General features: G+C 43.6%; 1 protein-coding gene across 10 annotated transcripts in view; it reads left to right on the forward strand.

Annotated features, from left to right (window-relative positions):
- Window positions 1–25,164, forward strand: part of HEPH (hephaestin) — a 130,897-nt gene that overhangs the window by 50,610 nt on the left and 55,123 nt on the right. For all 10 annotated transcript variants that reach the window (XR_009156681.1, XM_058196634.1, XM_058196627.1 and 7 more), the window contains 4 exons: window positions 1,516–1,655; window positions 14,862–14,993; window positions 16,077–16,288; window positions 18,184–18,337. Coding sequence is in view for 9 of the 10 variants with exons in the window: in XM_058196634.1 (XP_058052617.1) it covers window positions 1,516–1,655; window positions 14,862–14,993; window positions 16,077–16,288; window positions 18,184–18,337 (638 nt within the window). In the remaining variant the exon portion in view is untranslated. The remainder of the gene's footprint in view (window positions 1–1,515; window positions 1,656–14,861; window positions 14,994–16,076; window positions 16,289–18,183; window positions 18,338–25,164) is intronic.

Genomic DNA, 25,164 nt, shown 5'->3' on the forward strand with positions numbered 1-25,164 from the left:
TAAGTTGGGACGAAAACTTTTTAGCATATGTTTGTTTTACTTTTAACTATACCTTGTGCTCGTTCCGGGAAGTCGGGGGGGGGAGGGGGGTTGCGAAGGGAGGGGGGAGGAGGGGGGGAAAGGGGGGAAAAAAATTTTGTAAAACTTTTTGAATAAAAAAAAAAAAAAAGGAACACCGGGAAGGCAGCTCGCCACCTGCTCTCCCTCGGGTCAGGGGCCGGGGCCCATTTCCCGAGGCCCCGGAGCCGCCACCTTCCCCAACCGGGTCAGGGAATGCACCATTCCCTGACTCTGGCCTTTCCCCGGAGCCGCCGCCCACTCTTCCTTCGCCACAGCTCATCGCCACCGCCTTTCTCGCCTTTGGTCAGGCAGGCCCAGGGATACCTCATTCCCCTGAGACCCCGGAACCACCCTCTGCTTGCCGCCTGCCCCAACAAGACACCAGCCTTGTCCCGGAGCCGCCGCCCACTCTTCCTTCACCGCGCAGCATATACTTACTTTCTTCCAGCGGCTGGCTGCCAGGAAAGGCAAGAGTCCAAAAGTTAGAGTCCTTCTCCTTGAATCTGCCGCTGCCATTGCTGCGTTTTCCATGCACCGACTGCGCAAGCGCACACCCGTTTATTTCATTTATTTATCAGCGGCAGGTTGGGTGTGCGCTTGCGCAGCCAGAGCATAGAACAAGGCGGCATATTCAAGGAGAGGAACTCCGGTAACTTTTGGACTCTTGCCTTTCCTGGCAGCCAGCTGCTGGAAGAAAGTAAGTATATGCCATGTGGCAAAGGAAGAGCGGGCGGCGGCTCCGGGACAAGGCTGGTGTCGGGGAATGGTGCATTCCCCAACCCGGTTGAGGAAGCGGCGAGCAGGGGGCGACTCCGGGGCCTCAGGGAATGGGGCGTCCCTGGGCCCCGGCCGCTGACCAAAGGCGAAGGGCGAGCAGGCGGCGAGCGGGCGGTGAGTGGGCGACAGCTCTGGAGAAAGGCCGGAGTTGGGGAATGGTATATTCCCCGACCCCGTTGAGGCAGGTGGCAGCTCCGGGGCCTAGGTGAAGGGAGAACAGGTGGCGAGGGAAAGGGAAAAGAATTTTTTTTCCCTACTGGGTTCTGTGGGTGTGGCTTGGTGGGGGGGGTTGTGACTGAGTGGGCATGGCTGTGAGTGACATTGAGTTGGCCACACCCACTCAGTCACAGGACACACCCACCCACCACGCCCACTCAGTCACAGGACACACCCACCCACCAAGCCACACCCACAGTGTAGGTAGCAAAAAAAATTAGATTTCAACCCTGGTCTGCCCATGTATCAATTTGCACTTGGTTGTATTGTACTCTGTGAATTAAAAGGGCAACACAAAAGGTTAATTTGCCATTAACCTATTGTCCTATTTGCACAGTTCAAAATGAAATTCATTGCCATTCTTGATAGAGTCAGATTTAACTATTCCGTAACAAATCCGCCTTTTAAAAGCTATGAGATTTAAGAAATGCAAGAATTCATTGTGGGCTTGTTTGTGTTCAGTTTCTCACAGCTGTTCTTTAAGCAAAATGCCAGTCAACTTGGAGGGACATATTGGAAAGCCAAATACGTTGAATATACGGATGGGACTTTTCGTGTGGAGAAAGAACAGACGGAGGAAGAAAAGCACCTCGGGATACTTGGTAATGGGGCAGGATTACATCTCTAATTGAGTAGGGAGTTCTTCTTAACTGATCACCCACATTAGTGATTCTCATCCTTGGCCACTTTAAGCGGTGTGGATTTCAATTCCCAGAATCCCAGCATGCTGGCTAGGGAATTCTGGGAGTTGAAGTCCATCTTAAAGTTGCCAAGTTGAGAAATACTGCCTGTATCTGTTCATTGCTCCATCCCTTCAACTTCTCCAAGCAATACGTAATCTAGTTAAAAACAATTTAGGAATCTGACATTTTTTATAACAACATTTTACAACAAGAATCCCACTTGTACACTGATCACTTATTTAATTTACTGTGAGTGTCAATGTTTCAAGCTTAAGGCTTGATGTTTTAATGTTCGTACAGTATTTTAATTGTGTATGTTGCTTTTATGATACTGTGAGCAGCCCAGATTTGTGTGATAGTGAGATGGGCGGCATACAAATTTAATAAATAAATGCATGATAGACAACCTGGAAATCTTCAGTGAAGAACAAAAATTCTAAAACCTGTATTTAAATAAAAATGTTTCCAGGTAAAGCACTTCTAGCTAAAAAATGGTAAGGATTTATTCAATTCCATTTTGAGGAAAACAGAGTTTCTATATAGGTAGGTGGAACATTTTTCTCAGATGGAAATATAGCTCACAATTATGCGCAATTACAGTTCACATTATATTCATGTTAAGAATAGACCTCGTGTGAAGAACCTGTTGGACATATTCAATAACTATATTAGCAAATGCATACAATTTTATGCAAATTTATTTAAAAATAGTATGGAATAATAAGAAACTCATCCAAATCAAAACTTACAAATTTGCTTTCCCCACTAATTAAAAATATTATGTAATGGTTATTACACAAAAAATGGATTTGTTTATGGAAAGAGAAAAGACAGAAAATATTGATTGATTAATTGATTGATTTTGTCAAACGTGTATAAGATAACAGGTATAAGTATAAACATGGAAATGAACATAGGAAATGAGTACAAATAAATGGGGATAGTAGGAGAGGGACGGTATGCATGACCCCTTTACAGACCTTTTAGGAATGGGGTGAGGTCCACGGTAGACAGTTTGAGGTTGAAGCTGTGGGCGTTTGAGGATGTAAGGTCAGGTAGAGTATTCCAGGCATTGACCACTCTGTTGCTGAAGACGTATTTTCTGCAATCGATTTTGGAGCGGTTTACCTTTTTTTTTTTTTTAAATTTACATTTATATCCCGCCCTTCTCTGAAGACTCAGGGCGGCTTACAGTGTGTAAGGCAATAGTCTCATTCTATTTGTATATTTACAAAGTCAACCTTGAGTTTATATTTATTCTTTGCCTCAGTATTATTGAGGCTGAAGCTGAAGTATTTGTTGACAGGTAGGATATTGTAGCTGACAATTTTGTGTATTATGCTTAGGTCAGTCCGCAGGTGGCATAGTTCCAGGATGTCCAGGCCTAAAATGTCGAGCCTGGTGGCATAAAGAATTCTATTGTGAGCAGAGTAGTGGAGTACTCTTCTCTTGAAAGACCTCTGGACCTGTTCCGATATACTGTCTGATATACAGTGTGGATTCCAGGCAGACGATGTCGTGTCCCACTCCTCCGCTGACGGCCGGGTCAGGGAAATCCGAATCAGGCTTGCCTCTGCAGCTCTGCCCAAAGTCCTAGCAAAGTCCTCAGAGCAGGCAGGAGACCAGAAAGTGACTTCAGCAAGATAAGTTCGACTTTGCCTGACTCAGAGACTGCCAGAAAGCAGATCCTTTTTATAGGTCATGGGATGTGGCTCCATGACTCAGCACTCATTAAGGCCTGCCCCTCCCTTCCTTCTGTTGCCTCTGCCTATCCAGTCTTCTGATGCGAGGGTCACTCCAATCAGCAGCTGTTGGAAATAAACTTTCCTCAGGCTCACATGCTGTGGAGGAGGGGGAGGGGTCTAGCTGCTCCGTTTGCCTGGGCATGGAGCCAGGGCTGGGGCCGGGGGATGCCCCCTCCTCTTCAGCTTGTCTGGGCATGGAGCCAAGACTGGGGCCGGGAGGCATACATTCCTCCGTGTTTGGGAGCAGATAAGAAGGCCCCGGCTGCTGTGAGAGCAGACAAGACACAACAGACGAGCTGTATTCAAGAATTGGTCTGGCAAAGGTTTTGTATGCCTTAGTCAGCAATACAATGTTACTGGAGAAGCAGCTTCGCAAAATTAGGTTAACAATGACTTTTTGGCAATGCTGTTACAGTGAGCTCTGGGGCTTAGATCATTTGAGATGAGTACTCCTAGGTCCTTGACAGAGTGAGGGTCGTCTACGAGGTCATATCCGCCCAGCTTGTATTTGGTGTTCTGATTTTTGTTGCCAATGTGTAAGATACAGTATTTGTTAGTTGAGATTTGGAGTTGCCAATTGCGTGACCATTCTGACACATAGTCAAGGTCTCTTTGTAGGGCAGCAGCATTGTCGGTGGTGTTAAATAGTTTTATGTCATCAGCAAAGAGAACACAGATGCTTATAATATGATCGCAAAGGTCATTTATGTAAATCAGAAAGAGTGTGAGTCCTAAAACGCTGCCTTGGGGTGTTCCCTATTTTGACTACTTATTGCCTGTTTCATAGGAACATGGCTATCCACTTGTGCAGGGATTCTGAAATACTGTAAGAGCTTAGTTTTAACAGTAGTTTGTTATGTACCACTAAATCAAAGGCTTTGTAAATTGCTTTACCCTGGCCAAGTTGTGTGGTCCAAATGATTCTGCAGTGTAGGAGTTGTAGATTACAGAACAAAATTTCCCTGAAACCAAACTGCTTGTTAGAAAGCAGGTTGTTTGTCTCTGTGGAGGGTGATGGATTGGTTTATAATTGATTCCGTGACTTTACAGATGACGCAACACAGTGAGATTGGTCTGTAATTTTCTACTAGGCTGGGGTCTCCCTTTTTGAAGATAGGAATGACCATGGCTAATGACCATAGGTCAGGCAAGGAGCTGGTTCGAGAGATACCTCATAGATTGTGCTTAGAGGTTCAGCTGTGGGAGAGCTTTTTCAAGAAGTAGGCACATAATTCATCAGGGCCATAGATACAGATGGCTTTAGGTTGCGTAGTGCCTTTTCAATGTTGTCTACCATAAAATCAATGTGTAGCAGATCATTGTAATTAGTTGTGGTACGACTAGGAAATGTGGGGCAGAAACCATTGCTGTTGACAAAGACTGAGCTGAAGAATGTGTTGAAGAGGTTGTGTTCTGACCTAGGCTTCCTGAGAAAGCATAAATCACAATCTTAGTCCCAAAAACCTCTTTTATTGGGATGGCTGTGAATTATGGTCCTTCACAGCCTGTAATGATTCACCAACAGTCTGTGAAGATTCCAACAGGTGTCTGCTCGAGTTGACACAGTCTTTCAGGGTAATGTTGATAAGCACCCACCTTTATCTCCCTTGAAACTTAGGCTGCCAGAGACCTAATTGTCAATTAGTTTTGCAAGGCCAAACAGAGCACAGAGTCAAATGGACTTCTCAGAGCTCGAATTGACTATATGAACTAATTGCTTCCTGCAAAGGCTCACGTCTGTTTGCTCCTCTTTTATGTCTTATGGGAGGGGCCAATCAACTCAATCCTTACTCCGGAGTCACCCTTTTTCTTCTTAATTGTTCTTGCCTTCTGGCAGCTCTGTACATGTGCCCACTGGGACAGGCTCACACTGTTCTTCTGCCTCGCTGATGTCAGTTTCTGGAGGCTCCAGAGGCAGCACATAACTACAAGATGGTCCTGGCCCCTTCTCTGCCTCCAATGTAGAGCCCTCATTGGAGCCTTCCCCAGACTCCAGAACTGGCCCACATTCCTTCCCAATCTTTTTGGGAGGGATTGAAGCTTTTTTATTATTTTGGGTAATGTTATTTTAGCTTTGGGGTTATTAATGGTACGTATAGTTTAATGATTCTATTGACTTCAAGCAAAAAAGTGTTACAATGGTCTTCTGCAGTATTACAGCCAGTGAACAGTAGGTGTTAATCAAAAGATGTGAAGTTGGCAGCTATGAGATCATAATTAGCTTTTTTAAAGTTATAATTTGGTGTCCCATCATTATGACCCTCTTTGCATGGACGTAAATTGAGACAAAAATCAATCATGCTGTGGTCACTGTTGGAAAAAAGTTCTTTAACTTGTAGATAATAAATTTGAGTTTAAACTATTGCAGAAGATGAGATCAAGGCAGTTTTTGAGCTTAATGTTGTTCATTACCAATTGAGCATGCCACTGAGTTGTGACAGTATTGTACAGGTTGCATGCATAGGTTCAGTTGTATATTCATTTGGGGACCAATTAAGAGGTAAATTGAGGTCACCAAGAAAGATAAGGGGGTGAAGGCAGGAGGCTGCCCACGTTAGTAATTCAGTCAGCTTATTTGTATGACCAAGGTCATAATTAGGGGCTCTGTAACATAGTAAAAAGCAAAATGTGGTATTTAGGGACAGTTCGCAGACAATGATCTCAGGAAGAGCAAGCTCCTGTGTAACTTTAATCTTTTTCAGATCTAGTGACTTTTTATAGAAGATAGCAACACCACCTCCTGTACAATTTTCATGGTCAGACCAATAAACACGATAGTCACTTACTGTGGTAATGGAGTCTGGAAAGGATACATTCAATCACGTCTCACATATAAAAATAAGGTTGAATAGGGCTACATTTAGGAGGAGGAGGAGGAATTCAGGCATTTTGTTTACGAGGCTTCTTGCATTAAATAGCTTGCATTTAATGTCTGTAGTGGTGGACCTGGAGAAAGTTGGGGGTGTGCATGCCTAGTTTTGGTTGTTGGGTGGGTGGTTGTTGGGACACGGGACGTGGGATGTTGGTCTTGCGTTTGATACAGTCAGCATGGTAGTTGATGTATAGGTCGGTCTCTCCTTGGTCCTGGCATGTTTTGAGCTCTGAGCGGAGCTCAGGGGCATGGGCACATTGCAGTATGGACAGGTCAGGCCATGAACGAAGTTTCTTATGGTTTGTACAGTTTTTGGCAAGTGAGTTTACTGTGGAGATGAACTTGCATTTGTTGCTCTCACTCTTGCAAATGACTCTGCAGACGCGTGGGGCCGAGCCGTCGTTGTTCTTGAACTCAGGGCTGTCGCGGGAAACGTCAATGATTTCATCAGGAGAAATGTTTGATGGCTGAAAGTTGCTGATGATGTTGCGAACCTTTGTGATGTCATCAGATTCATTGGTGTCCTCAAGTCCAAATAAGATAGTGTTGGGACGCTCCTGTTCGTATTCAGTTGTGTCTTTGACGAAGATGGAGATGTTACAGAGTTGGTGATTTCCTGTGGTTGTGGTTGTTAGGTCGGGATAGGATTTCGGGATGTTGCATCGTCACTTTTCTGTGTTATATCTTTTTTATCAAGGGATGCTAATCATGCTTCTATGGTGTCAACTCTTTCAAGTAGACTATAAATTTGTCCAATCTGGGTCTGCATGATGGGCAGAAAAGTGGAAACGCAAACTGGGAGGTGTTTTTTTTTTAATTGAAAAAGTTTTTACAAAATTTCCCCCCCCCCTTTTCCCCCCTCCCTCTCCCCTCCCTCCCCCTCCCTCCAAAACCACCCTCCTCCCTCCCTCCCCCCGACTTCCCAGAACAAACACAAGGTATAGTTCAAAAGAAAAAACAATCATACGCTAAATTTTCCCTAACACAAATTATAATCCTCCCCTTCTTCTCAAATCCTAACTTCCCCCATACAAATCAGAGATAAATACATCCTAATCATTCAAAGGCAATCTGATATCTCTTAATCTGATATCTATTTTGCGTATATTCAATCCATTTTTTCCATTCAGTTAGATATTTTTCTTGTGTAGTGTCTTTCAAAAAGGCTGAGATTTTAGCCATCTCAGCCAAATTAGCAACTTTCAATATCCATTCTTCTATTGTAGGTAACTCTTTTTTCTTCCAGTATTGTCCTATCAATAATCTTGCCACTGTTATTAAGTTTAAAATCAGCTTAGTCTCAATTACTGTACAATCCGTAATAATTCCCAGTAAGAAAAATTGCAGTAGGAACTCTATCTTCTTTTTCAAAACATTTTGTATAATCCACCAAATCCTTATCCAAAAAACCTTAATCTTCTTACAAGTCCATCAAATATGAAAATATGTAGCATCCAAACTGGGAGGTTTTAAGTGAAGATGATTGTAGGAACTGGGCTACACTTTTGGTTAACCCCAAGCATTTGTGGTGAGCATGCATGTCGCATAGGGAGCACTTCATGGTACTTTCATCCTCCTCGAAAGATCCTGTACAGATCCTGGCATAGTAGGTTTGATGTGGAGGCATTGGTGCAGTTGGTGAGGAAGGATTTATTTATTTTTGTTTGTTTGTTTGTTTGTTTGTTTTTATTATTTTATTTGGTTTTTTATTTGTTTGTTTTATAAATGTGCAGCTGAGCACCTCTTATTTGCTGGTTTTGACTGGTCGAATTCTTTTCCTCCCGGATTGCCCGAATACTAGGTGATGATCACCATACGTGTCTTCCAACTACAATGCTGGTAACATATGGCAGGATTATAAATGCAGGAAGGCCATCAGCTTCAATCTGTGCTGCCAATAAAATTCAATCAGCAAACAGGGTAACTGTACAATTAAAACATTAGTCCGGACCGGGTTACTTACGAGACTGCCTACTGCCACCAATAGCCTCCCATCGGCCTGTGCGCTCCTATAGGGAGGGCCTCCTCAGGGTGCCATCAGTCAAACAATGCCAACTGGCGGCCCCCAGGGGAAGGGCCTTTTCTGTGGGGGCTCCTGCCCTTTGGAATGAGTTGCCTCCGGGGTTGCGTCAACTCCCCGACCTCCGGTCTTTTAAATGCAAGCTCAAGACCTTTTTATTCCACCGTGCGGGACTAGCCTAACGAAATTTTTAATGGGGGTTTTTAAGATGGTTTTACGTTAGTTTTAATTTTATTTGGCCAAATTTTAGAATCAGTTTTTTAATATGTTTTTAATTTTTGTTTATGTTTATGTTGTTTTTATTCTGGCTGTAAACCGCCCTGAGTCCTTCGGGAGAAGGGCGGTATAAAAATTAAATAAATAAATAAATAGTCAGAAGCCCTTCAGAAAGCAGCTCATTGCTGACTTCCGGTTGACGTTGGGGCAATTTCAGACACAGTGAACGGGTCTCCGCATTCTCTGTGCTGATTTCTCCTTGTTTGTGGGCTCCAAGAGGAGCCAAAGCTGCCTTGTAGAGGCAGTGAATCATAGAGGGGCACCCTGTGAGATCAAGGTCACAGCTCTCCTACCTGACCCAGGGTTTTTTTTCCCTCTCAGCCATGGCAAGAGGAAAAGGTAGCTTAAAGATGGCTGCCACAAAGCTGGGACAATCGATGAACAACTAAGACTGGTGCTGGAGCGAAGTAGGTAAACAGTGACTGGAACTGGGGGAGTGGATTTTCTTTTGCTTTAAATTTAACCCCAAGGAACAATTTATTTATTTATTTCTTTATTATTTTGATTTTTATACCGCCCTTCTCCCGAAGGACTCAGGGCAGTATACAGGCAAAAATAAAATAGGCAATACAATGTACAATTTAAAATGCAAATTAAAAAACTTATTTTATAATTAGCCTACAAAGTTTAAAATATATAATAAACTAAAACCCCATTTAAAATTATTAATAAAAAATTTAAAATCGATAAAATTTAAGCCAGCCCCGCGCGAATGAAAAGATGTGTCTTCAGTTCGCGACGGAAGGTCCGAAGGTCAGGTATTTGGCGTAAACCCGGGGGAAGCTCGTTCCAGAGTATGGGAGCCCCCACAGAGAAGGTCCTTCCCCTGGGGGCCGCCAGCCGACATTGCTTGGCGGACGGCACCCTGAGAAGTCCCTCTCTGTGAGAGCGTACGGGTCGGTGGGAGGCATGCGGTAACAGCAGGCGGTCCCGTACGTACCCAGGCCCTAAGCCATGGAGCGCTTTAAAGGTCGTAACCAAAACCTTAAAGTGCACTCGAAAGGCCACAGGTAGCCAGTGCAGTCTGCGCAGGAGAGGTGTTACGTGGGAGCTATGCGTAGCTCCCTCTATCACCCGCGCAGCTGCATTCTGGACTAACTGAAGCCTCCGAGTGCACCTCAAGGGGAGCCCCATGTAGAGAGCATTACAATAATCCAAGCGAGAGGTAATGAGCGCATGAGTGACTGTGCACAAGGCATCCCGATCAAGGAAGGGGCGCAACTGCCGAACCAGGCGAACCTGGTGGAAGGCCCTCCTGGAGACGGCCGTCAAATGATCCTCAAACGACAGCCGTTCATCGAGGAGGACACCTAAGTTGCGCACCCTATCCTTTGGGGCCAATAACTCGCCTCCAACAGTCAGCTACGGCTGCAGCTGACTGAATCGGGATGCCGGCATCCACAGCCACTCCGTCTTGGAGGGATTAAGCTTGAGCCTGTTTCTCCCCATCCAGACCCGTACGGCTTCCAAACACCGGGACAGCACTTCAACAACTTCATTGGGGTGGCCCGGGGTGGAAAAGTACAGCTGGGTGTCATCAGCGTACAGCTGGTATCTCACCCCGAAGCCACTGATGATCTCACCCAACGGCTTCATATAGATGTTGAACAGAAGGGGCGAGAGAATCGACCCCTGCGGCACCCCACAAGTGAGGCACCTCGCGGTCGACCTCTGCCCCCCTGTCAACACCGTCTGCGACCGGTCGGAGAGATAGGAGGAGAACCACCGATACACGGTGCCTCCCACTCCCAATCCCCCCAACCGGCGCAGCAAGATACCATGGTCGATGGTATCAAAAGCCGCTGAGAGGTCTAATAGGACCAGGGCAGAGGAGTAACCCCTATCCCTGGCCCTCCAGAGATCATCCACCAATGCGACCAAAGCTGTCTCCGTGCTGTATCCGGGTCGGAAGCTGGACTGGAACGGGTCTAGATAGATGGCTTCATCCAGGTATTGGGGTAGCTGTCGCGCCACAGCACTCTCTACAACCTTCGCAACAAAGCGAAGGTTGGAGACTGGACGATAATTACCCAAAATAGCTGGGTCCAGGGAGGGCTTCTTGAGGAGGGGTCTCACCACCGCCTCTTTCAAGGCGGCAGGGAAAACCCCTTCCAACAAAGAAGCGTTGATAATCCTCTGGAGCCAGCCTCGTGTCACCTCCTGAGTGGCCAGTACCAGCCAGGAAGGACACGGGTCCAGTAAACATGTCGTGGCGTGAAGCCTCCCCAACAACCTGTCCACGTCCTCGGGAGCCACAGGGTCAAACTCATCCCAAACAGACTCGACAAGACGTGCCTCCTCTCCCTCGCTTGGATCATCCCAATTTCGGTCCAGGCCGTCCCGGAGCTGAGCGATTTTATCGTATAGATAACCACTAAACTCCTCGGCACGTCCCTGCAAAGGGTCATCCCGCACCTCCTGATGAAGGAGGGAGCGGGTCACCCGAAACAGGGCGGCCGGGCGGTTATCTGCCGACGCAATGAGGGTGGAGGCGTAAGAACGCCTCGCCTCCCTCATTGCCACTAGGTAGGTCCTATAATAGGACCTAACTAGTGTCCAATCAGCTTCGGAACGACTGGACCTCCAGGTGCTCTCTAGGCGTCTTCTCCGGCGTTTCATCTCCCTCAGCCCCTTGGAGAACCAAGGGGCCAGACGAGATCTGCGCCGGGTCAGAGGCCGCAAAGGCGCGACACGGTCCAAGGCCCCAGCCGCGGCCTGTTCCCAGGCCACGACCAGTTCCTCAGTCGTACCGTGGGCCAGATCCTCAGGGAATGGCCCAAGCTCCGTCAGGAACCTCTCGGGGTCCATCAGGCACCTGGGACGGAACCAACGTATAGGTTCCGTCTCCCTGCGATGGTGAGTGGCGGTTCGGAAGTCTAGGCGAAGGAGAAAATGATCGGACCATGACATTGGTTCTGTTACTAAATCATCTAATTCCAGATCATTTAATTTAGAACTATTTGCTCAGAATTACTTGTTAAAGCAGCATCTGAGCATTCTGAGAAAATACCAGACCGGAAATGAAAGGACGAGGAGAGAAAAATAATAAATTTTGAAACACATGAACTCTTAAACTGGGAAGACATGGTACTGGGAAGATATTTTAAAATGCTGGAATCATTTACTTACAAAACTTATTCTGCTTTTATAATTGTTTTACAACTAACTAGTGGTAATACTGAAACTTGAGAGTGCCACCTACTGACGAAAGGAAAAATTACAAGTCTGGGAATACCTATATGAAGGACTGTGAAAATTATTTATTGGATTATCTTTAACTACCTTATGACTACTGGAGACTCAAATATGAAAATAAGGAAGTTATTTAATTAAAGGGACCCCTAAATGTTATACTAGAAGATTGAACCTGTAAAGGGGATGTAAAGAGGCTCTTGATAACTTCTGGGATTATCTAAATGGAACTGACTGTTTACCTATGGGATATAAAGAACTGGGACTAATGCACTCCTTGAAGGGTAGCTTAAGGACTGAATAAATAGTTCTTGGACTGCTAAACAAAAGCTGATTCCTTTAAAATGAAATAAGAAGCTTTATAAGGAAGAAATGAATGGAATTTTGAAGAAGATGGAGTTACTTTTTCAAAACACAAAAGACATCATGGAGATTATGGAAAAAATGGAAAATTCTATACAAGGGATGATGAATAAAGACCAAGACGCCCAGGAATGGGAGGAGTCAACAAAAGAAATGAAGGAAGTAGAAGACAAGAGGAGATAACAATGAAAATAACAGTGATTGATGATTAAACCAGGAAAGAAATATATTAAGAGAGTTGGAAGATATATTTGAAAGGGAGATAGGAGCCTGGGCAGAAATTTTGGAAACAAGGCAGTGAAAGAGGGCAGAGGTAGGAGAAATACCTTGATTGAATAGCCAAGAAGCAGAGGCTGACAGAGATAAAGATTCAAGAGAGGAATTTGGGAAGCAAGACAAAAAAAGTGTAGCAATGAAAGTAAAAAAGTGTAGCAATGAAAGGAAAGCAAATTGTTTTGATTTGATTTCCTTTTCTCTCTCCTGCTTTTCTTTTTTTAGGTAGGTGAAATGACTAGAAGTTAGGTAAAATAGAAAGAAAATGTTTTTTAGTAAAGGGTGACATGATTAAAAGTTAGAATAAGTGACAGAAATAAGAGGAGGAGGAATAGTAGTGTATACACTTTTATATAATAAAATAAAAGTAATAATAAGAGAAAACATGGAATAATTGAATAATTGAATAATGACAGATTGCAACTTAATATAATTGTGTATCATTATTAGAAATATGTAAGCTGATTGAATGTAATAACTATTATTAATTTTACTTGTTTTATGTTCATGCATTGATTTGATGTTTGTAAAAAATAAAAACTTTTTTAAAAAAGAAAGAAAGCAGCCCATTGCTGTGTGATTATTTTCTTTTATTCTTTTTTCTCTTTATTCTGGATAGTGAAATAGCCCTATTCTGATACTTTAAAATGAAAAGGAATGAGAGCAAAATAAAAATGAAGAACCAACCACCTTTGCTGATGCTTCAAGAGATAATGTTTAATGTCTAGTTTAACAAAAAGAAGGACCAGGGGAGACATGATAGCAGTGTTCCAATATCTCAGGGGCTGCCACAGAGAAGTGGGAGTTGGGCTGTTCTCCAGAGCACCTGAGGGTAGAACAAGAAGCAATGGGTGGAAACTGATCAAGGAAAGAAGCAACTTAGAACTAAGGAGAAATTTCCTGACAGTTAGAACAATTAATAAGTGGAACAACTTGCCTTCAGAAGTTGTGAATGCTCCAACACTGGAAATTTTTAAGAAAATGTTGGATAACCATCTGACTGAGATGGTGTAGGGTTTCCTGCCTGGGCAGGGGGTTGGACTAGAAGGCCTCCAAGGTCCCTTCCAACTCTGATGTTATGTTATGTTATGTTATGTTATGTTAATGCAGCAATGAAGAAAGACAGACTTTGGAATTATTAGCTGGCAGTTCATCTAGTCAGACAGCAGAAAGAAAAACAGAACAACAAAGAGGAGACTCACTTGGCTTGTGCTTGACAGGAGGGTGACAGTTCCAGACAGCTTTTCTCCCAAGTCCAAGGAAGTAGGTGATCCAAACCTGGGGAAAGTTTTGGATTTGGACTTTGTGCCACAGATTTAGGAGGTTCTGTCATGATTCTGCAGCGAGGTTAACAGTTGTGGTCAAAATGTGAAGGTGGCAGCCAAGATGGTGCAGTCAAAGTTTCACCAGGCCCCCATTTTGAGTTTCTGGCATTTTGATTCATGGACATCCTGCCCATGCCTCTGCAATTTGGGGAAAATTCCAGCCCACTGAACATCCTTGTTTGGCTTAACTTTTCTAATTCAACCTTTCTGTTTTGAAAGGTATTATTAATCCTTGTAAGATAGAGGTTTCATTCTGAATTACCTCTTTAATTAATGTTTTAAATAACATCTAATATTTTGTGTCTGGGCCTCAGCAGATGAGCTTTGATTGAATTGTTTTTACTGAAAACAATAACCAGCAGGTTAGAACTCTATAAACATAAAGTTCTTAAAAACTTAAAATGAATGTTACCATAACATAAACTTTCTTGGATCCACCAACAACAGATGCTGAAATATTTTTTAAACTTTTTTTGGTTATGAATAATTTGAGGAGGTGGGAGATCTTTGAATTGCACTTGGTATTTGAAAGACAAGCCGGGATTTCACTCAAAAAAGCTGGCCAAGTCAAGACAAAAAAGTAAGTGAAATAATTTCAAATTATCTCTATCAACTTGCATCCATGGAAACATGATTGTCCAAACTTTCGTCTTGCTCTGGGCCTTGTTGAGTGAAGAGGAATTGTCCTAGTGTTTATAAATAAAAAACTTCATTTATTTTTAAATATTTTTAATAATCTTGTGAGACCACATTGCTAGCTGTCCAGGGCCACATGATCTCCTGGATTGCTGGTTGGACACATTTGCATTAAAAAAATTATGATGCCTCTTATCAATGTCTAATTCTTTCTATTTCCTCCTTTTTCTCACATTAAACATAACATTTTGAGAGCAATGTTAGCATGTTCTGGGGGCCCCACCAAAAGCTTTGGGTGGTTCTGGGGGCCCTGACTGGGCACTCTAGGGTCAGAATTTGCTACCCAGGTTTCATCTAGGTCCTCTGAAGCTGGGTCCGTTGTAGTTGTAGCTCATCCAGCCCCTTCTCTCTTTTCCCTTGCAGGTCCAGTGATCAAAGCCGAAGTAGGTGACACCATTCAGGTGACCTTTGCCAACAAAGCCTCGTGGCCTTTCAGCATCCAGCCCCACGGTGGGTTTTACAGGAAGCCGTGGGAAGAAGCCCCACACCAGGATGGTTCGTTCTTCTAACCTCTTTATGTTCATTTTTTAATCTCTTCCAGAATTAAACACATATGTAACAGGTGTGATCCTTTCAGTCAGAAAACAGGTCAGGCAAATTACGTTAAAACATATGAAGAACGGTTGCAGGAACTGGGTATGTCTAGTTTAATAAAAAGAAGGACTAGGGAAGACATGATAGCAGTGTTCCAATATCTCAGGGGTTGCACAAAGAAGAGGGAGTCGGGCTGTTCTCCAAAGCACCTGAGGGTAGAACAAGAAGCAATGGGTGGAAACTGATCAAGGAAAGAAGCAACTTAGAACTAAGAAGAAATTTCCTGACAGTTAGAACAATCAATAAGTGGAACGACTTGCCTGCAGAAGTTGTGAATGCTCCAACACTGGAAATTTTTAAGAAAATGTTGGATAACCATATGTCTGAGATGGTGTAGCGTTTCCTGCCAGGGCAGGGGGTTGGACTAGAAGGCCTCCAAGGTCCCTTCCAACTCTGTTGTTGTTGTTATTATTATGTTCTTGGGCTGAGTAACAGGAGCAGTTTCCAGTTATACAGAAGCAGTTTTATAGGATTCCTTCATGTGGAACACTGGCCATTTTATAACAGTCTGCTCCAACCTGGTGTCCTATGTCAGTGTGGATTATGCAAAATGAAGGAAGTCAAGTTGTGGCAGGCTTCTGCAACTTCCTGCTTTAAAAGCTTTTTATGCAAAAATGCTTTAGCAAAAAATGCAAAAAAGCATTCTTAATCTGTCTTATTTCATTAGCCCCTCTGAGAGCTTCTGAAAATAACAATGACTGATGGTTGCAACTGAACACTTCCTTTGAAAATGTGTCTACCTTTGCTTCCTCCAAGAAAGGATGAAATGGAAATTAAATGGATATTGCAATGATTAGTGATTATTATCTTGGCAGACATATTTGGGTGCCCCCTCTCCATGATAGCCGTTTTGTACAGGGCGATATGCCCGTAGACGGAAACAGCTAGGAACATCGGTTCCCATAGTGCATTCTATGAGATGTTTTGCTGGACCAGTGACCAAAAATGTACAAATAACTGGGTTTTTTCCCCTTCTTTTTAAAGATCTACTCAAAAATGGAGCATCCATCAAGCCATTTGGCAACTTCACATATCTCTGGGTGCTACCACCACATGTTGGCCCCACAGCCTCTGACCCTCCTTGCCTGACCTGGATGTATTCTTCTGCAGTGGATCCCACAAGAGACATCAACTCTGGCTTAGTGGGGCCCTTACTCATCTGTAGGCCTGGCACGCTCAATGAGAGAAACAAGCAGGTACTTTGTCTTGTTTAGTCTATCACACGTGGAGAAATCATGCAACCTGTGAGGGAGGGTTTATAAATGAAAGGCAGAGCATCTGTTTTGGATGCAAGAAGCCCAGGTCAGCACTGGCATGCATTCTCAGGGCTGGGGAGGCCTCAGAGCCAGATTTACTTTTGGGGCAGACTGCAGCTACTGTTCTAATGCATGCTGTAAGCCACATGCTGTGTGTGTATGTGTTTTGCTTTGGCTGCATCTGTTTGCCAAATGTGTGGAATCCCAACTTGTATGAGTCCTCTACAAATCTTATTAGATAAAGTAGATAAAGAAGCATGCTGTAAACAAATCTAACTATTTGGGGATAATAATTGAATAATATATTTTCTGGCTTCTTTTTAGTTGTTGTAAAACCCTAGTCCAAAAATGATGCCTTTGCTTTATAAACCTAGATCTATCAGTTGGTACATAAAAATCGCTGATATGCACAAGCATATGCAATAAATTAATATTCTATTTAAGTGGTTGGGCTTAGCTCCATTTAATAACAAGACAGAATCATTAAGGCTGCCATCGGAGATTTTTATAATTAAATTATTAAATGTCTATATCCAGAGGGAAGTCAACTACAGACAATTCTCAATGACCATAATTGAGCCCAGAATTAGGGTTGTGAGTCAAGGTGGGTCACCACATGACATCATCACCTTTTTTGCTGTGGTCGAACACAGCAGTTATTAAATGAATTCATTTTATCCAATTGGCATTTTTTTGCCAGAAACTGGAAGTAGATGCCAGAAACCGACAAAAAATTCTGAAAATTGCTATCACGTGATCACGGGATGCTGTAAACAGCCATAGACACAATTGCTATCACATGATCACGAGACAGCCATAGACACAAGCCAGTTGCCAAGTGCCCAAAATATGAGCATGTGACCATGCAGCATGTTGCAGCTGTCGAGACTGGAACCAGTTCATGAGTTGTTGTACCTTGATGAACGTATCTTTTCTTTTATGTACACTGAGAGCATATGCACCAAGACAAATTCCTTGTGTGTCCAATCACACTTGGCCAATAAAATTCTATTCTATTCTATTCTATGAGTACCTTTTGAGGAGTTGGTCATTGACTGGTCGTTAAGTAAGGACTACTATTGATGCCATTGCTCCATGTTGCCCTGTTTGTGGCTTTTCAGAGGCTTCGCTGTGGACTCTGACCCAATTTTGAGACTCCACAATATGCTAAACCGGTTAACAAAACAGAATTCCTGTATTTACCACATGTGATATGCCAAAGCAAAACACACACACACAGAGACATTGTGGCTTACAGCATGTACTAGAACAGTAGCTGCAGGCATGTTCCTTTATACCAACATCCCCATTTTAGCTTTGTGACACTAAGTAATTTTATATTCCCTGATTTTATTCCACTTTTCTATGTGTGGGCTAGCTGACAATTAGTAAGTTGTTGTCCCAAGTAGGCTTGCTGGACCCAGGATGCAAAACCAATAACACAGACCAGAGTAGATATTAGGAGGCTTTATTTGAGCCAATAAAGGGGGGCAGGAAAAATGCACCCCACTGCTTTTTATATAGTTCTTATGAAGCACAGGAAACAAAATTAAACGAAAACACAATAAAAAATCATTAAGTCTTTTACTACCTTTCTGTTCTCACCATAGAAGTTAAAAGGACTTTGCTACACAGCTTGTCCCATGGAAATTGCCCTGTTGTTTTAATAGTTCCTCACATTTTATTCCCACATGTTTTGCTATCTCTCACCCTCTTTATAACTCTGAGCTACAAAAGAAATTCCCTCTGTCCGCTGAGCTAGTTGAAATAGCAGACTATCACCTTGGTTATTAAATGAGATTCCAAAACCTGATATCCTCTGTGTTATTTCCTAGAGAGGCATTGATAAAGAGTTTTACCTTTTGTTTGGTGTGTTTAATGAAAACCTAAGCTGGTATCTGAACACAAATCGGAAGTATCTGAAATACACATTGGGGAAAGAAGAACTGTTTGAGGATCACATCTTCAAAGAGTCCAATAGAATGCATGGTATGTCAATGTGCCCAATCTGGGGGATGAAAGCAAAGGACCAGCCAATTCAGGATAAGAGGTTGGAGGTCTTATGGCAGCTCAATTTCTTACCAAAGATCAGGGATGTGAGATCTCAGGAAACAGAGCAATGTCATTGCAGAAGCCAAATTTGGCTTCTAGTGAAGGCACCAGGCCGAGAACCAGGAGACAGTGAGTTCTAGTCCTGCCTTGGCATTAAAAGCCAACTGATTGACTTTGGCAAGTCACGGCCTCTCAGCCCAGCCCACCACACAGAGTTGTTATTATGGAAAAGTGAGTATTATATATGTTCATCTTGAGTTATTGGTAAAAATAATAAAGAATGGGATATAAACAAAACAAAATAAACTTCCATATAGACAAATTCAAGAATCAGAGCTGAGTGTGGTTTTGTACCAGTCCAAAGATCAACAAGGGAATCAGAAGCAGCACTCACTAAGACTTGCCTGAAGTTGGAAATTGTTTCCCTACTCAAACTCACATCATCACGTGACATATCGGAACTTTTTTCCCCTTCGCTAAACCAGGTGTGGGCGTGGCCAGCCTGTGATGCATCCAGCCCATGAGCCGGGAGTTTGACACCCCTTTTATAGCATGACTAGGGCTTGGCTGTTCTGCTGAGTCTTCCCTCTTCCTTTGAGGAGCCACATTTCATATCTATGATCTTGCTGGGTACCAAAAGGCAAGAGCAGAATTCTGAAGCCCAATTCTCTTCCAGTTCAAAGTTGGACTCATCAAACAGGCTCATAACCCTCAGATATTAATTATAGCAACTCAAATTTGTAATGGTGGATGCAAATATTTGAACAAATTGATAATGAATGGTTGTTTACGTAGGTCAACCTCATCCTTTTTCTTGAGGAAAAGTTTCAGGACATCCTTCAAAGAAAAGCTTGAAAGCAACAGCTCTCTCCATTATTGCATGTACAATGACAATCTGCAAATTAAAAGCAAAAATGGACAATTCATAGAGCTCATGTTGTTGTTGTTGTTAGTTGCAAAGTTGTGTCCGACCCATCGCGACCCCATGGACAATGTTCCTCCAGGCCTTCTTATCCTCTACCATCCTCTGGAGTCCATTTAAGCTCACGCCTACTGCTTCAGTGACTCCATCCAGCCACCTCATAGGCTCTTCTCCAGTGAGTCCTTCCTTCTCATTAGGTGGCCAAAGTATTTCAGTTTCATCTTCAGGATCTGGCCTTCTAAAGAGCAGTCAGGATTGACCTCCTCTAGGACTGAGTTGTTTATTCACCTTGCAGTCCAAGGGACTTGCAGCAGTCTTCTCCAGCACCAGAATTCAAAGGCCTCAATTCTTTGGTGCTCAGCCTTTCTTATGGTCCAACTTTCACAGCCATACATTGCAACTGGGAAAACCATGGCCTTGACTATAGGCACTTTTGTTGGCAGGGTGATGTCTCTGCCTTTTAGTATGCTGTCTAGATTTGCCATAGCTTTCCTCCCCAGGAGCAAGTGTCTTTTAATTTCTTGGCTGCAGTCCCCATCTGTGGTGATCTTGGAGCCCAGGAAAATGAAATCTGTCACTACCTCCATTTCTTCCCCATCTATCTGCCAGGAATTGAGAGGGCCGGATGCTATGATATTAGTTTTCTTAATGTTGAGTTTCAAGCCAACTTTTGCACTCTCCTTCTTCACCCGCATCAAGAGGCTTTTCAGTTCCTCTTTGCTTTCTGCCATTAGAGTGGTATCATCTGCATATCTGAGGTTGTTGATATTTCTTCCGGCAATCTTAGTTCCAACTTTTGATTCATCCAGCCCCGCCTTTCTCATGATGTGCTCTGCATATAAGTTAAATAGGCAGGGTGATAGTATACAGCCTTGCCAGACTCCTTTCCCAATTTTGAACCAATCAGTGGTTCAGTCCAGTTCTCACTGTTGCTTCTTGATCTGCATACAGGTTTCTCAAGAGACAAATAAGATGGTCTGGTACTCCCATCTCTTTAAGAACTTGCCATAATTTGTTGTGATCCACACAATCAAAGGCTTTAGCATAGTCAATGAAGCAGAAGTAGATGTTTTTCTGGAACTCCCTAGCTTTCTCCATGATCCAGCATATGTTGGCAATTAGATCTCTAGTTCCTCTGCCTCTTCGAAATCCTGCCTGTACTTCTGGTACTTCTCGATCCACATACTACTGGAACCTAGCTTGTAGGATTTTAAGCATAACCTTACTAGCATGTGAAATGAGTGCAATAGTGCGATAGTTTGAACATTCTTTGGCATTGCCTTTCTTTGGAATTGGAATGTAAATTGACCTTTTCCAATCCTGTGGCCACTGCTGAGTTTTCCAAATTTGCTGACAAATAGAGTACTTTTACTACATCGTCTTTTAAGATTTTGAATAGCTCATCTCCTCTACTAGCTTTGTTGTTGCTCAGGTTTCCTAAGGCCCGTATGACTTCATATTCTAGGATGTCTGGCTCAAGGTCAGTGACCACCTCATTGTGGTTATCATGTTAAGCTCGTTCTTGTATAGGTCTTCTGTGTAATTTTGCCACCTCTTCTTAATCTCTTCTGCCTCTGTTAGGTCCCTGCCACTTTGATCCTTTATCGTGCCCATCTTTGCATAAAACGTTCCCTTCATATCTCCAATTTTCTTGAAGAGATCTCTGGTCCTCCCTATTCTGTTGTTTTCTTCTATTTCTTTGCACTGTTCATTTAAGAATGTATTCTTATCTCTTCTAGCTATTCTCTGGAATTCTGCATTCAACTGGATATATCTTTCTCCTTCTCCCTTGCCTTTCGCTTCCCTTCTTTCCTCAGCTATTTGTAAAGCTTCCTCAGAGAGCCATTTTGCTTTCTTGCCTTTCTTTTTCTTTGGGATGGTTTTAGTTGTTACCTCTTGTACAATGTTGCAAACCTCCGTCCATAGTTCTTCAGGCACGCTGTCTATCAGATCTAATTGCTTGAATCTATTTGTCACCTCTACTGTATATTCATCAGGGATATGATTTAATTCATACCTGAGTGGCCTGGGGCTTTTCCCTACTTTCTTCAATTTAAGCCTAAATTTTTCAAGGAGAAGCTCATGGTCTGAGCCACAGTCAGCTCCTGGTCTTGTTTTTACTGACTGTATAGAGCTTCTCCATCTTTGGCTGCAGAGCACATAGTCAATCTGATTTTTGTGTTGACCGTCTGGTGATGTCCATGTGTAGAGTTGTTTCTTGGGTTGTAGGAAAAGAGTGTTTGCTATGACCATTATATTATCTTTATTTATTTATTTATTTATTTATTTAATCAAATTTTTATACCGCCCTTCTCCCGAAGGACTCAGGACAGTTCACAGCCAAATAAAACCACAATAATAAATATAATAAAACAATAATTAAAAAATCTATCAAATATGGCCAATTTAAAATATATATAAAACAATAAAACCCAGTTATAATTTAAAACCCCAATAATAACAAATAAAATTCTAAAATCCTATGCCAGTCCTGCTCGAAGAAATAGGTACGTCTTCAGCTCACGGCGAAAGGTCCGAAGGTCAGGAAGTTGACAAAGTCCCGGGGGAAGTTCGTTCCAGAGGGTAGGAGCCCCCACAGAGAAGGCCCTTCCCCTGGGGGTCGCCAGCCGGCATTGCTTGGCCAACAGCACCCTGAGGAGTCCCTCTCTGTGAGTGCACACGGGTCGGTGGGAGGCAAACGGAAGCAGTAGGCGGTCCCATAAATAACCCAGTCCTAAGCCATGGAGCGCTTTAAAGATGGTAACCAATACCTTGAAGTGCACCCGATAGACCACAGGCAGCCAGTGCAGCTTGCGCAGGAGTGGTGTTACATGGGAGCCACGAGCGGCCTCCTCTATCACCCGCGCAGTTGCATTCTGGACTAACTGGAGTCTCCGGGTGCTCTTCAAGGGGAGCCCCATGTGAATGCTTCTCTGTTGGAAGGGGTCTTATCCTGCCACCTTGAAAGAGGCGGTTGTGAGACCCCTCCTCAAGAAGCCTTCCCTGGACCCAGCTATTTTGGGTAATTATCGTCCAGTCTCCAACCTTCGCTTTGTGGCGAAGGTTGTAGAGAGTGTGGTGGGGTGGCAGCTTCCCCAGTACCTGGATGAAGCTGTCTATCTAGACCCGTTCCAGTCCGGCTTCCGGTCCGGGTATAGCACGGAGACAGCTTTGGTCGCGTTGGTGGATGACCTCTGGAGGGCCAGGGATAGGGGTTGTTCCTCTGCCCTGGTCCTATTAGATCTCTCATCGGCTTTTGATACCATCGACCATGGTATCTTGCTGCACCGGTTGGGGAGTTTGGGAGTGGGAGGCATTGTTTATCGGTGGTTCTCTTCTCCGACCGGTCGCAGACGGTGTTGACAGGAGGGCAGAGATCGACCGCGAGGCGCCTTACTTGTGGGGTGCCTCAGGGGTCAATTCTCTTGCCTCTCCTGTTCAACATCTATATGAAGCCGTTGTGCGAGGTCATCAGTGGCTTTGGGGTGAGTTACCAGCTGTACGCTGATGATACTCAGCTGTACTTTTCCACCCCGGGCCACCCCAACGAAGCTGTCGAAGTGCTGTCCCGTTGCCTGGAAGCCGTACGGGTCTGGATGGGGAGAAACAGACTCAGACTCAATCCATCCAAGACGGAGTGGCTGTGGATGCCGGCACCCCGGTACAGTCAGCTGCAACCGCAGCTGACTGTTGGGGGCGAGTCATTGGCCCCAACAGAAAGGGTGCGCAACTTGGGTGTTCTCCTGGATGGACGGCTGTCATTTGAAGATCAATTGGCGGCCCTCTCCAGGAGAGCCTTTTACCAGGTTCTCCTGGTTTGCCAGTTAATAATCCAGACGAGAAGTGACGAGAGCATGAGTGACCGTGCATAAGGCATCCCGGTCAAGAAGGGGCACAACTGGCGAATCAGGGGAACCTGATGAAAAGCCCTCCTGGAGACGGTCGCCAAATGGTCTTCAAAAGACAACCGTCCATCCAGGAGGACGCCTAAGTTGCACACCCTCTCCATCGGGGCCAATGACGCATTCCCAACAGTCAGCAGCAGCTGCAGCTGACTGTACCAGGGTGCCGGCATCCACAGCCACTCCGTCTTGGAGGGGTTGAGCCTGAGCCTGTTTCTCCCCATCCAGACCCGTACGGCTTCCAAACATTGGGACGGCACTTCGACAGCTTCATTGGGATGGCCTGGGGTGGGAAAGTACAGCTGCGTATCATCAGCGTACAGTTGGTAACTCACCCCAAAACCACTGATGATCTCACTCAGTGGCTTCATATAGATGTTGAACAGGAGAGGCGAGAGAATCGACCCCTGCAGCACCTCACATGTGAGGCACCTCGCGGTCAATCTCTGCCTCCCTGCCAACACCGTCTGTGATCGGTCGGAGAGATAGGAAGAGAACCACCGATAAACGGTGCCTCCCACTCCCAAACTCCCCAACCGGTGCAGCAAGATACCATGGTCAATGGTATCAAAAGCCGCTGAGAGATCTAAGAGGACCAGGGCAGAGGAATAACCCCTGTTCCGAGCCCTCCAGAGATCATCAACCAACGCGACCAAAGCTGTCTCTGTGCTATACCCAGGTCAGAAACCGGACTAGAACGGGTCTAGATAGACAGTTTCATCCAGGTACTGGGGTAACTGACGTGCCACCACACTCTCTACAACCTTCGCCACAAAACGAAGGTTGGAGACTGGACGATAATTACCCAAAACAGCCGGATCCAGGGAAGGCTTCTTGAGGAGGGGTCTCACCACCGCCTCTTTCAAGGCGGAAGGAACAACCCCTTCCAACAAAGAAGCATTGATAATCCCCCGGAGCCATATTTTGTTAATTCTATTTCCTTAATTACCAACAATAATATAGTTTCCACTCTCAATGTTATTACTTTCCCCATCATTTCAAATATCATTTTCTCCAATTGTTGCCAAAACTTTTTAACCTTATCACATTTATACCACATATGTTCATAAGTCCCCAATTCCATCTCACATCTCCAACATTTTTTACTAATTTTTTTATCCATTTGTGACAATCTTACTGGGGTCAAATACCATTTCCAAACAACTTTATAATTGTGCTCTTTAATCCTTATAGATAAAGTTCTCATAATTCTACTCTTCCAATTCACATTCCAATCTGACTCTGGTATTTCAATATTAAGATCTTTTCCCAATTTGTCCTCATCACTCTTTGTAATTTTTCATCAGAATTTATAATCTTATAAACCCTACTAACGAGTCCCTTTAGCCCAATTTCATCTTTCATAATCCGAGATACTAAATATTCAAATTCAGTTTCACATCTATTTATCGAATAATTTTCCCTTAGTTTTTTTGTCCATTTTTCTATCTGTATTTTTTCAAACCAACTTAACCCTAATTTTTCGATAATTTCTTTATTCCTCCTTTCATTTTCCATAACTTTTATCCAATCTCTAATAATTTCTATATTTTCCTCTTTAATCACTTCATTACGTTTTATATTATTTTTAATCGGCCAAATTCCAGTTGTCTCCCCCAAAAAGATTATATCCGGAATTAGAATTTTAACAAATTTATTCCACATTTTACTTAATCCCTTTAACCAATAACTTCTACTTACACATTTTAAATTTGCTTTATCTAAAAATATGAAAAAGAATTGATTAGAATTATGATTATAATAGGTAGAATTATAATAGCTAGATATTGGAAACTAGATGTGATTTTTAGAATAGAAGAGTGGAATTCTGAAATGTGGAAATTAGCTTTAAATGATAAAATGACATGTGATATTAAAATTAGAAGTGGTGTGTATAAAGAAGATATTTTCTGGAAGACTTGGAAACCATTTGTGGACTT

The sequence above is a fragment of the Ahaetulla prasina genome, chromosome 11 (genome assembly GCF_028640845.1).
Source record: "Ahaetulla prasina isolate Xishuangbanna chromosome 11, ASM2864084v1, whole genome shotgun sequence".
Classification (NCBI taxonomy): domain Eukaryota; kingdom Metazoa; phylum Chordata; class Lepidosauria; order Squamata; family Colubridae; genus Ahaetulla; species Ahaetulla prasina.